Raw genomic sequence first — 13,292 nt, 5'->3', positions numbered from 1 at the left:
TGTGTACTTAAGGAGGTTTTGAGCTTTTTATACCCAGATGTAAGCTGGAGTCGTTCTGCAGATGCACCATGCTGAGTCCTCAGCACTTGAGCAGTCTCCACCAGCTATCATGCCCATGAACCAAAAAACAAAGCAAGCAAGAAGACGAGGACTTGAAAAGGCACAAGTAAAAGAGAGGCAATAGGAGCTCAGAATTTGTAGGCTGGTTATAGAGCATGTAAATCCCTGAGGAAGGCATCATATTTTGTGGTTCATGCATGTTCTGTATATGCTTGTGGGCCTTTGGAATGTGATGTACATGCAACCCAGTTTGCATATGGTAAAACTGCTTTTTTGTTTGACCCATATGACATGTGCAGTATAGTTAATGAGATTTGCTTTTGCAAGCTGGACTGCTAATGAAGACGTGCCCACCTCTTGGTTTTCTCAGTGCTAGAGCCTGACTTGTGTACTCTGCTTTGCAGAAGCACACGGTGCTCAAAGCTGCAAGCAAAATCAATTGCAGCTGCTTGGATACGTATACAGAATATAACTAATACAAATAAGTAATGCCAAGCCTTCTGAAAAAGCCACTCTTGAGTGTCTCTAGGCACCTCAGAATAGTGGATTCTTCTGATCTTAATCTTTGTTCTTCAAAAGGACTTTTCCTCGTTATGCTGCAAAGGTTTTTTGAAAATGCTAGTTTTTTGTGCTTGAGAACAGATGGGAATTTCTGAAATTTTAGTAATTCTTTTCCATATTGGAACTTTGGCTAGTGCTCAAAAAGTCAAATCCTGGGATTATTGAACATTAAGGATAAAGGATGATATTGAATATTTTTTTCTTAGAGAAGAAATAATTACTGTCATTAATTACTATCATTTGCTTTCATCATACGAAGCTGGAGTTTTGTGTTAAAACAGTATATGTTGATGTAATCTAAAACTGCCATATTGCATGTAAACAATAGGGAAAAGTTTTTTACAGGAATTCTGTATTTTAGCAATTCTTAATCTTTTAAAACTTTGCATTTGTTCCTTATTAATAGTCCTGTGAGGAAGCATGTTGCTGAACCTTCCCTTGTCTTTAAGAGTCATCCCCTTGGCTGGAAGTTGAATCTGAAAAACAGTACTGAATGTTTTATAAACAAGTTGAAAAGAATTTGGGTTGCATTCTCTGATTCTCTCTTGTTGGTGCTTGCAACAGCAATTTAAAAAAAAAAACCCTTTAGAAACTGAGAGTGGTTGAAAATACTCACACTGAAAAGCTTCAGAACCTATGAAGTAGGTAACATCATACTGAGTGTCATTCCAGAAGAATAACCTTGATGTTACTCCAGTCCTGCTTCTACTACCTGTCCTCTTTTTGCCTGATTACTGACCTGTCATGCACGAGCTGTATCTGTGGACCCCACACTCCCCGAGTCATTCTCTGGGGTTGCAGAAAAGAAGGTAGCAACTTCAGTGGGATTCAGGTATATGAGGCACAGGGTTGGAATTATTTCCAACTTTTATCCCAGCCAAAGAGTAAAACCTTGTAGTTGTTCTGCCCATGAGCCTCATCTCCTCAACCTTAGGTATCTGCCTCTTGTACCACAGGTAGTTCACTTCCTACTGCTCCTTAGCAGCGTTTACTAGTTTAGGGTTGGCTTCTTGCAACTTCTTGCTTTAATGTGAATACACATCACTGATGGGGAGCCAGTGGTTTAACCTGACCACCTGCTTTATTGCATACATCTCAGTTTCAGTGGGTACCATCTACTGAGCCAAGTGACTTCGGTGCGGGTTGTGAATTTTGTAGTCCAGCAACAGGGATTACATAAAGTAGATACAGATTTCTGCCTCGTTGCAAATGCAGAATGGAAATAACATTTTACAACTTTTAACTTCTCCATCCAGCAATAACAGAGCAGTGCCTGACTTGGAGCTTTCCTGATAGACTTTCTCCTTTTTTTTAATATATATCTTTTGTCTTTAATCCTCTTAACTGGTTTTGTTTCATTGAATCGTGTAACTTGTAAATTCAGTTCATGTCATAGCTTATAGACTAACAGATTTCTACCTTTTCCCCCATGTGAGCATGTGTATGTATAGAGAATTTATATAGTTTTTATATATTTTGTATATTGCAGCTTTTTATGCACCATTAGCATGTCCATAATTTCAAATCTCTGTGAATACTTTTCATTTTGCATTTCTGATCATGTTCAATTCCACTGACTTGCTTTTAAGTCTTGGCAAATTTGCCACATCAAAGCTTCAGCTCCTCATAGTATTCTTTAGTTACATGCCCTGTTTGCCCAAAGTAAAACAACCAGAACAACCTACATAGTCACTGATTTTTAGCTTGGTACATAACACTACTTCATTGTGTTACAGTTACTTCATTGTGTTAGCAGTTGTCTGTTATTTTAGAAGGCTTATGGAAGATTTGCTTGACCAACAAACATTGCCCTGGGGGAGCAACATGGGATAACAATTTTTTCATCCTGAGACTTAAAGAACATTTTCCCCTGTTCTCTGTTAACGCTTGTTGATACGTAATGATTTACACTAATGCTCTGGGTTTAATTTTGCTAGTCAAAGTCCTCTGAGTTATCTGTTACTCTGTAGTCTGTAATGTTATCTTTGCTCTCCCTCCTACTCTTTCTGCTTTCTCTGTACTGAATAGTTGAAACCTCTAATCTTTTAATGTTCTAGTGAGATGTGTGGTGGATTGACCCTGACTGGATGCCAGATGCCCACCAAGCTGCTCTATCGCTCCTCTCCTCAGCAGGACATATATAATGAAAGGCTCATGGGTGGAGATAAGGACAGAGATTACTCAGCAATTACTGTTACAGGCTAAACAGACTCGACTTGGGGAAAAAATAATTTAATTTAGTATCAATCAAATCAGAATAGGATAATGATAAATAAACCTAAATCTTAAAAACACCTTCCTCCTCCCTTCTTCCTGGGATTAAATACTCATGGTTTTCTCAATCTTTTCCCCCAGAGCAGTGCAAGGGGGCAGGGAACATGGGTTGTTCTGGGTTCTCCAGCAGGTCTATGTGTTTCTTGTGTTGGAAGCCCCAAAACTGGATGCAGTACTGCAGGTGGAGTCTCACTAGAATGGACTTAGAGGGACAGAATTGCCTCCCTCATCCTTCTGGTCTTGCTTCTATTGTTGCAACCCGGGATACAGTGGCTTTCTGAGCTGCAAGCACACTTGACTAGGTCATATTGAGCTCATCAGCCAAGACCCCCAAGTCCTCCACAGCACTGCTCTCAAGGCACTCATTGCCTGGCTGTACATGTGCTTGGAATTGCCTTGACCTGCGTGCAGAGCCTTGCACTTGGCCTTGTTGAACTTCATATGGTTTGCAGAGCTTCACCTCCTACACCTGTCCCTGTCCCTCTGGATGCCATCCCTTCCGTCCATCGTGTTGACCACACCACACAGCTTGATGGCATGGACAAATTCACTGAGGGTGCACTCGGTCCCACTGTCCGTCTCACCGACAAAGCTTTTAAACAGCACCAGCCCTAATACCGACCTCTGAGCATCCCAGCCCCTTGCAGCGTGTGTGGGTTTCAGGCAACACTCACTCTTCTCGGAGTGTGGGTGCTTTAACTTTGCATGTAACGATATGTTATACCCTAAAATCCATTGTTCTGTACAATCTGCTAATCCCCAGGCCATTGAGAAAGTCCTTCACCAGGTCACACATGCCCGTCCTGGCTGTGAGTCTGTGCCTACTGCGCCCTGAACTGCACCAGCTGGACTGCGGCTGCTCACAGCATGTGTCAGGCCTTGAGGGAGGCAGCAGTCATGGCAGGGCCATTTCTCACACCCTCAGACCAGCTTTTGATCATTGCTCTGTTGCACTCCAGCATTTTTAACCCGTTAGAAATTTTAATGCTGCTTTTATACTTCTAAAACCGATTACTTTTTTGTTTCAGGAGTGTCTGCGAGGTGTTGCATTCACACACACTGTTTATACTCCTGTTTCTGTCATACCAAATATTGTTATCTAGGCCTTTCCACAAAGGTTGGGCTCTGCAGGCAAGCACCACACCAGGAAGTCTGTGGGATGTTGCCTGTATACATGTGTGTATATATATGTAGAACTTGTGAGCACCTGAGCACAAAGTACATTATGAGATACATTCTGATATTCTGTTCCTTTAGAGAGTACTAGGTTAGAGCCTTAGCTATTTATATCCCTATTAGTATCCTAATGAGAAAAAAAGATATGCTTGGGTAGTTAACCAAATAGGTTCTAATCTAATGGGTAAGTCTACCTGTCACAGCTAAAATTGAATGCCCAAAGCCAAGTTTCTTTATGTACCCATTACAGTAATGCCATCCATTCAGGAGAAATTCTTGAGCTTCTGTATATTTCATGAGAAAACCAAGTCAACAAGAAAATATTAAAAAAATCATAGTGCCAGTGCTTGAAACATCATCATTTAATGAAATGACTGATTTCACAATATATACTTGCCATCTCTTCTGCTTTACAAATGATAGATTTCATTTTTATGTAACCCACTAGGTGGCATTCAGTACTTGGAAGTTCCTTTGCACTCAGCCCTATGCCCTAGAGTTGCAATTTTCTCATGACATTTCTTACCCTTCTAGATTGATTTCATCTGTAAATAATAGTAGCTTTATATCCATATAAATACTCTAACAGTTATACGATTTTCCACTCTCATTTTTAGACCTTTGTGGCAAAGCAGCATTTATACACAATCACATTTAAATGGCAGAGATCTCAAAAGTTGTATTTCTACAGGTATCAGACATTCAGGCAAGAACAGCATTGCTTATGTGGTCCCCTCCATCCAGTGACACCAGAGAAGAGTCTGACAAGAATGACATACCAGAGGTTTATACTTACGAAGTGATGATTTCAAATAATGGGAAAGATGGAAAGTACAAAACTGTATACGTGTAAGTGTTCCTTTTTTTTAGTTAATTGCTGTTACATTTAATGTTGTGACTTAAAGCTTCATTAAAAATCTGCCTGTTTTCCACAGCTTTAAATAAGTAGCAGTTTTGTGCAACTTCTGATTTGAAATGAACTTTTTTTTCAGTAGAATTGGTTCTTGTTTATTACTAAAGTCTCTGATATCAATTGGAACATAAAGACTTTGTTCTTAGATTTGAGGCATGTTTTAAAATCACTTATCTGCATTAAATCCTATTGCACTAGGTTCTCAAGTATTGAGAAATACAAATTGTGTTTGTAGTTTACTTCACCATGTGCTTTTGCACACAGTAAGGTTATTCCTCCCTTCCTTGAAATGCTCTTGCTAAGAGATAGTCTCATGAAAAAAAAGTAGATTCACACAGAGCACAGCTCCAGAGGCAGCAAAACAAAACTCTTCAGTTCTTTCATTCCAAACACAATGGTTTTCAATCAGTTTTTTTGAACTTGGAGAAATATAACAGTAAAATTTACCATTTAGTAAAATAAGTAAGATTAAAAATACACCATTAAGGGTGTACAGCTTTCTAAGAGTTACAAGCCTCTGTATCTAGCTAATTTATCTTAGTCATCTTCCATGGTTTTCTGTCTTACATGGATAGTCAACCCTGTTTTAGAAACTAGAGGAGAAGAAATGAGCTTTGCTAATATAAGCTGATGTCAGCAAAAGCAAACTAATATTACTTAGGTCCCTTTTCTGTTCTCTAGGCTCTAACAAGTAGATATATGTAGCTTTGTACAGTTTTAGATACTCATTTGTGCAAGGCTGAACTGAACTTCTGTGGGGCACAGTACTTTGATGTTGTTTGTGCAATAGCTTATATCCATACACATGTAGCTGGCCTTGCTGAGTAAAGAGGGAAATAAATATTCTTTGTAAAAAACCCAAACAAAACAATAACAAAAAGCCCCAAAACCATCAAGGCAAAAGAACAGGAATCAAACACAAGAAGTCTCTAAAATTCAAATATAAATGTGTTTACATTTTACTGTATGTGACAACAGAGACAAATTTAGCAAATCCATTTCCTAGGAGGGGTGTTAGGTGAATGGGTTAGATGATATGTGTCTTTTATAAATGTATGAGATTCTGAAGCAGTCTCTTAAACAAAACCATATCTCTTTCCAGTGGAGAAGAAAATAAAGTTACTGTAAATGATCTCAGGCCAGCAACTGATTACCATGCAAAGTGAGTATTCATTAATGTGTTAAAAGTTTCATTGTAGCTGTGTATTTGCGTAAGTCTTTACAGATTGTCTTTATCACTTCTCACCCTCCTTTGAGTCACAAATCAACATTTTTGGCTTAGCTGACCACTCAGTCCGGCCTCCATGCAACACTCATCCTCTTTCATGCCAGCACAGGGACCTTTTTCTGCCTATTGAGACAGGCACAAATACTGCTTGTTTTTTCTCAGTTTTCCACAAGCAACAAAGTACCTGCTACAGGAAGATGCTCACTACTGCCCACCTGAAGGTCACCTTATGCTGCTTTTGCTTTACACCAGTAGACCAGTGAATCTGACTGCATATGCTTTACAGAATATTCCATCAGCTCAGTGTAATTCTACCCTTCTAGCAGATTTTGCTGCTTGAGTATGTCATTCTGAAGAAATAGCATAGGATTGAAAAAATGGAAAACTATGTTCCTGGTTGTCAACGTGAAATAGTCCTCACCTCCTAGTGTTGTTTTCCAGGATATTGGCCTGGTTGCCAAACTGGAAGCAAAAGAGAGTTCTTACCACAGCCCTCATACGATGTAGACTCCTACAGGGCCTGCAGCACAGGTTCAGGAAAAGGATGAATGTAAATTGACCCAAAGCTCTTTTATATGCAAGTGTTTTATTGTGACTTTGTTCCTATTTTTAGAAGTGTTTATCCACTTCACCCAACAATGTTTAAGTTAAAAATGCCTGGAGCATAATGGTCAGAGTTTAGGACTTTTTTTTCCTGTGTAAGTCCTTTTTTATCAGGCTACATTCAGATTCTTTCTTGCTTAGTTCTTCTGGTTGTAGACAATACATGGGAATAGGTGGCTTACCCATCTAAGCTCTTCCTAAATGGAATTCGACCAGTGTGAACACTGCCCAAAATCAATGAAGACCAGAAAGACTAAATTATGAGGATAACTGACAGATATTTGCAACTGTATGAAAGCAAAAACAACTTTGTGTGCAACTTTAGACACTGTTCAAATGTCTCCCTTTCCCTGTTAATGAAATATACAAAGCCAAATTTCTTGTGGCTCTCTATTCGTACCGCAAGATGATATAAGGACTTTTGTATCTTCCTAAGCAGGCAGCCCAGGTCTTATACCCAGGGATCAGAGGAAAAAAAGTTTTTTGGGGTTTTACTTTTTAATTTCAAAGGAACAGATGAATCAGAAGAAAATAATGTGCCTATTCACCCAAGGAAAAGACAAGACATAGCTACACAGCTGGGAGTCCAGGAGAGGTCAGAAGATAATCCTGTATTTTCCTTTCAAGGCAAACTATTAGAAAAACAGACCATTTCTCTTTGAGACAGAAGCAAGAATTCAGTCTTCTGAAGTACATGAGAGTTAATTCATAGCCTTCCTAAAGGAAAGGACAGAGCATAGACTCGGCAAGGTCTTGAAGGAGTGCAGAGAATACTCTAAAAGATATCAACAGCCTCATTGTGTTGATCTGATGAAAGTGCTTGCTCAAGAATAATTATCCATATCAATATGTCTACAACAGATAGTGAGCCTGCAAGATGTTACCATTATTTCCCAACCTAAGTACAGCAAATAACAGACATATTTCAAAGGTAATTGTGAGACTGAAGCTGACTGATGGTAATGATGTACATTCAAAATAAAAGACTTTTCTTTCACGTTGCTTCTATTGACTAAGATGCTTCCCCTAGTTACTTATTTGTAACAGTGATATTTCAGTAATGACGTAACAAGGCAGTAACTTAGTTCTGAATACTCAGTTTTCTTTCGAAACTGCATATACAGATCTTGAAGCAAAACGTTATTGACTCTATTCCACTTTAGAGTCCAAGTAGAATGCAATTGTGTGAAGGGGAGCCCTTCAGAAGCAGAGAGTTTTACCACAACAAGTTGTGAACCTGATACTCCAAATATACCCAGGATAACTAATCGGACCAAAAATTCTCTAACTCTGCAGTGGAAGGTAAGAATTGCCCAACAGCCTTTAAAACAAATACTTTGAAGTCTTCAGAATTGTTTCAGACTTGTCAATAAAATGCCAGTTCATTGAAGTAAACCTGGGAAGAAGAAGGAGTGGGGGGAGATGTTTTTAAGATTCAGTTTTATGTCTCATCTCCCTGCTCTTATTGTTCCTTTATTAAATCAAACCTTTTTCTTCCTAAGTTGAGTCTGTTTTGCCCATGATGCTAATTGCTGAGTGATCTCTCAATCCTTATCTCAACTCACAAGCCATTTACTGTATTTCTCTCTCTCTCCTGTCCAGTTTAGGAGGGGGAGTGATTTTGTGACTTGGTGGACACCTGGCTAAACCACCACAGCAAGTGAAATAATCATAAAAGGGGAGCATCATTTGCCCTCCACTGGTCTTATCATGATTTGTCTCATACATGCATTTTTTCCCTAAGTGGTGTGATACCCAGTTAAAGCTCTGGTTTTCTTCTTTTTCTGTTGCAGGCATCTTGCGATAATGGTTCTAAAATCCACAGTTACCTTCTGGAATGGGATGAAGTAAGAAAGCTATTCTGTTTTATTTTTAATGTTGTAATTTTTTTTTAAAGCAATTGTATAGGACTGTGCATCAAGTGTAAAAATTGTGGCTCGTGTCTAGAGACACATGACAAATATGTAACTCCTGAAGTAAAAATATGGTTATTATTCAATTTATTTCTCGGGGAATATAAAATAATGAGATCTTAACAACGTGATTCTGCCACTCTTAATAGTTGCTTTTTCACTTGTGGTCCAAATCTTCTTTCAGGAGCTGACACTGAAGGATTACTTTTCTTTAAGAGTCTTTCTTTTGTATGAAGTAGGTGGATCCACTATGCCCCAAGAAGCATCTTTCAGTCCCTACCTGGACAATTGTCCTGAGCTGTCTTTTTCCCTCCAACCCCATGGAGCTGGGAAATTAAAAGGAAGGAAGAAAGCTTCTAATTCAATATATATACAAAATTTCATATACTGCTACATCACTATATGGAGGATTCTTGAGTTATGTTTCATCTAAAAAAATCAGTTTACATTTGTGTGTTACTTTAATTAATATATGCATATATAATAGGGTAAATAATGTGATTAACTTATTCCTTTTCAGGGAAAAGGAAATGGAGAGTTTTGCCAGTGTTATTATGGCCAACAGAAGCAGTATAGGATTACTAAACTATCACCAGCAATGGGGTACACCTTTAGGCTAGCAGCCAAAAATGACGTGGGAATGAGGTAAATACTACGGTTATGTACAGAAATGTGGAATGCATATGCATGCCTGTGTGCTTGTTTAGGAAAAATATATGATGGCATTGAAAAACAAGTCTTTTGTCCAAATAGGGTGAAATAGAATATACAATAGTTCAATTGGAAGGGACCTACAATGATCACCTAGTCCAACTGCATAGTTAATTCACAGTGTATTATTAGATTTGCAAATAACGTGTGTACTATGATCCACCTGACTGTGCTCAAACAGGGGAACTTGGATGAAATTACCTCCAGAGATCCCTTCCAACCTCAACTATTCTGTGATTGCCAGCATAAAGCATTTACCCCAGGCATGGTATGGCTACAACCACAACCACTAAGTTACATGCATACTTACCATATAAGAGCTCAGCCTCTCTTAGAAGCAGATAGTACAGCTGCTTCTGCTAGACTTAGCTTCGTTTCCCAAACACGCATGTATACATGCTCAGACGTGTAAACAATGCACCTAGGAGTGGGGAGCACAAGCATGACACAGACAGCCTGGCTGCTCTCTCATGAAATCAGCTCAGGCTGTGCTGGTTTTTAGCTTCAGTCTTTGTAGACCTACACTGACAACTGAAGTTACTACCTTCTACATGTTTCCTATTGCTTGCATAATAGAATTTTTTGGCTAAGCACTACATTGTAGAGACTCACACAGTGCAATTGTGGCTTTTCTGTCTGAAATAATAAACATTTCTACTCAAATTCTAAGGATCATGTTAAAAGATAAGCCAGTCAGCCGAAGGGCCAGAATTGAATACTTTTTATGGGCTGCAGTACTTGTGCTGCCTCTGTGCCAACCAGACAGTATCTCCCTACTATGCTCCTTGCTGCTCTATGTTCCAGGGAGGTTTGACATGATGCTAGACCTAAGATAGTTCCTGAAGTGGTATAGCAATTTTCCAGGGCTTATCAGCCCTCCTTAAATTTAGAGTTTTAGTGATGACAGTGTAGAGAGATGTCAGTAACTCTGCTGGAACAGGAAGGAAGTCTGGCAGAACCCACACTGCCACCTATAGGTGTTTCTGTATTGTGCTCTTTGCAATATCCTATTACTTGGATATGTCCAGGGAGGCTGTGGCGTCTCCTTCTCCAGAGGTTTTCAAAACCTGCCTGGACACATTCCTGTGTGACCTGATCTAGGCAGACCTGCTTGAGCAGAGAGATTGGACTAGATGATGCTCTAAAGGTCCCTTCCAACCCCTACCATTCAGTGATTCTGTGATATAAAGTGTCCGTTAGTCTCCTGTTACCCTGAGAAATGGACAGAATATGACATTACCATTTCATGGACTTCTTTTGAAGTTACAGATCTGCTTCCAAATGCTTAGGATATGTGATCCTTACTTTTAATTGTTACTTTGCCTAAGTTAGAGAACACCAAGCTTTGTTTTGAATTTTTTAATGAGCTAGGGCTGGGCTTCTGCAGGGCAGAAGAAATTTTCTGCATACTATTGAATCTGTGAAAACTAAGCTGCCACAGGAGATCTGAGGGGTGTGTTGGGAGGCTTTGGAGAGTACTCAGGGAGTGCATCGCATATAGTGCCTGTTCCTATGTCTTTCCTTAGGCACCTGCTTCAGGCTACTGTCAGAGGACACTATAGGGGGCTATGACTTTCATTGTGCTCCAACACAGTCTTTGTTATGTTACTGACTTCTGGATGATGTTTTTGAAATGAATTATTCTCTGGACTTTGTCTTGAGGAGATTTATTTGGAACTGTTCAAAAAAATAAAGAGATTGAGGTGGCAGTTCAGCAGGGTCCAGTGCTCAGGCTCTCTTCCTGTGCCTCTTTTATGTCTTAATGTAAATGTACCCTCTAGGAATTACCTGCATATATTAGATTCCTGCAGCTCAAGCCAGTAGAAGATACTGGTCATTTAAGTACCTTTCTGAAACTAATTGCACAGAATAGATTTTTACATCAATATTTCATAGCCTTGCAAAGATGAACTTTATTGTCACTATGATATTACTTCATTAAGAAGTCTCTTGAAATAATATTTGTTAGGCTAGAGAGCTTGATTGTTCCTTATGAAGAATGCTGAGAACCTCAGGCATCTGGAGACAGAATTTTGTCTGAAGGATTATAGCCACAAGAATGGTATTTTATCTATGAGTTACTCATATTTTTTAATTTAACTTAAACAGTGGCTAAAGAAAACTGGAAAAGTAAAATATTTAAAAGATAGGTAACATTATTGTACTGCAAACAGTATTGTAATTCAAATGTGCATATCACTGCAACTCTTTTAGTTGATTTTGGTTTATTTTGATGCCATCCAATCAAGTAAAGAAATTAAAGCTTTTTGAGATGTAGAGTTTTTTTACTTTATATTTGCTTGTAAGGTGACTCTTTTGATAGTATGTTGTGAATAGCTAAAGGCTTAGTATTTGTCTAGCCTCTCTTCATGCTTTCTCTCACCTACCTGTATAATCCTTGCTTTTTTTTAATATGATTTGAGTGTGAAAATTACTATTCCACTCAACTTTAGAAAGTTTTCATTTGTTTTACACTTTATATCTATTTCATAGTCTGCATGTCCTCACAGATTGTATGTCTGCTTTGGGTGTTACTGATACTCTTGATAATGTGTTGTCTGTAAGATTTTTTTTAATTATTATTAATATTTTTAATGCCAAAAATATTTTAGAACATAATGAAACTTACAAGTAATGTAGGTTGGGAAAGAGAGAAAGTGAAGTTGAAGTATTGAAATTTTTGAGGAAATTCAGATCCTGCCACAGAGGTATTTAACTGTTGCTCTTGGTTAAGCCATATGGCTGATTTTATTTTCTGGGGTTCTTGATGCTCACTTAGCTAATGCCTAATTTTAGCTTAAAATTACATCTTGACATTGACTTCATACAGTTAAAAAAAATGGACTAGCTCTTAAGCCTGTAAATATTTCTTCAGATCTGATGTAGAAGCAGCAAATGCCAGCCGAGAACAGGTGGCATTTTTTAGTCTGGCTGGATACATATCAGACCATCTGTGTAAGCACAGTACACATTTACTGACTTTTGCATCCCTCAGTTTCACAATAGGTCCTTCTGTGTAACTAATTTGTATTTTCATTTCAAGCCATATCTAAACATCACCTGATAGAGATAACAGTTGTATTAGAGATTCACTGGTGTATACTCCATTTGTTCTACAGTAAGGCTTCCATACTGGCAACTCTTAAAATAGCTTAACATTCAATATGAGGCTATTATTCTATTATGATATACAAAATATCACTAGAGAAAGTAGTACTTCACAGTATACCTGAGGAACATCATTGTCACCTGAGAAACAACATTTTTCTTGAGACCTTGCCATAAATGCTTTCATGTCTTTGTATTTTCTTTGTGAATAGGAAGGACACTGTAGTCTCAGTACATTATTGCATATAGGACTCTACCATTTTAGAATAATGACTTAATATTGAAAAAAATCAAAATATTGAAATTATATCATACAAAGGAATTTTTCAATTATGAACATGTTGACGTTGTTCAGATGTTTTGTTACTGACAGACTCGTGGGCAAGTTAAGTTTTCTGTGTGTACCAGCTTGTGATTTCCAGTTGTGCACATCTCCAAGAAACTGTCATAGCTGTGTTTAGTAACAATTATGTTTTTCTAGATATTAATTATTGCATCTAGTTAGTTTACATACTGTCTGTTTTAAACAGTGGTTTTAGTGAAGAAGTCCTGTATCATACCTCAGGCACTGCCCCAACCACACCAGCAAGTCCTTCGCTGGTTAATGCTGGAGTTACTTGGTTATCTCTACAGTGGACAAAACCCTCAGGAACACCATCAGATGAAGGAATCTCATATATATTAGAGATGGAGGATGAGAACTCAGTAAGTTTAGAGTACTTATTCTCAATAAGAAAAGAGACTA

The 13,292-nt window shown here is 38.3% G+C and overlaps 1 protein-coding gene across 5 annotated transcripts in view; it reads left to right on the top strand.

Moving 5' to 3' along the window:
- FNDC3A (fibronectin type III domain containing 3A) overlaps positions 1–13,292 on the top strand; it is a 120,944-nt gene that overhangs the window by 81,491 nt on the left and 26,161 nt on the right. For all 5 annotated transcript variants that reach the window (XM_061994572.1, XM_061994578.1, XM_061994563.1 and 2 more), the window contains 6 exons: positions 4,763–4,920; positions 6,087–6,146; positions 7,979–8,117; positions 8,609–8,662; positions 9,249–9,373; positions 13,078–13,252. In XM_061994572.1, coding sequence (XP_061850556.1) covers positions 4,763–4,920; positions 6,087–6,146; positions 7,979–8,117; positions 8,609–8,662; positions 9,249–9,373; positions 13,078–13,252 — 711 coding nt within the window. The remainder of the gene's footprint in view (positions 1–4,762; positions 4,921–6,086; positions 6,147–7,978; positions 8,118–8,608; positions 8,663–9,248; positions 9,374–13,077; positions 13,253–13,292) is intronic.

The sequence above is a fragment of the Colius striatus genome, chromosome 1 (genome assembly GCF_028858725.1).
Source record: "Colius striatus isolate bColStr4 chromosome 1, bColStr4.1.hap1, whole genome shotgun sequence".
Lineage (NCBI taxonomy): Eukaryota > Metazoa > Chordata > Aves > Coliiformes > Coliidae > Colius > Colius striatus.
This window is presented reverse-complemented; position numbering and strand designations above follow the sequence as displayed.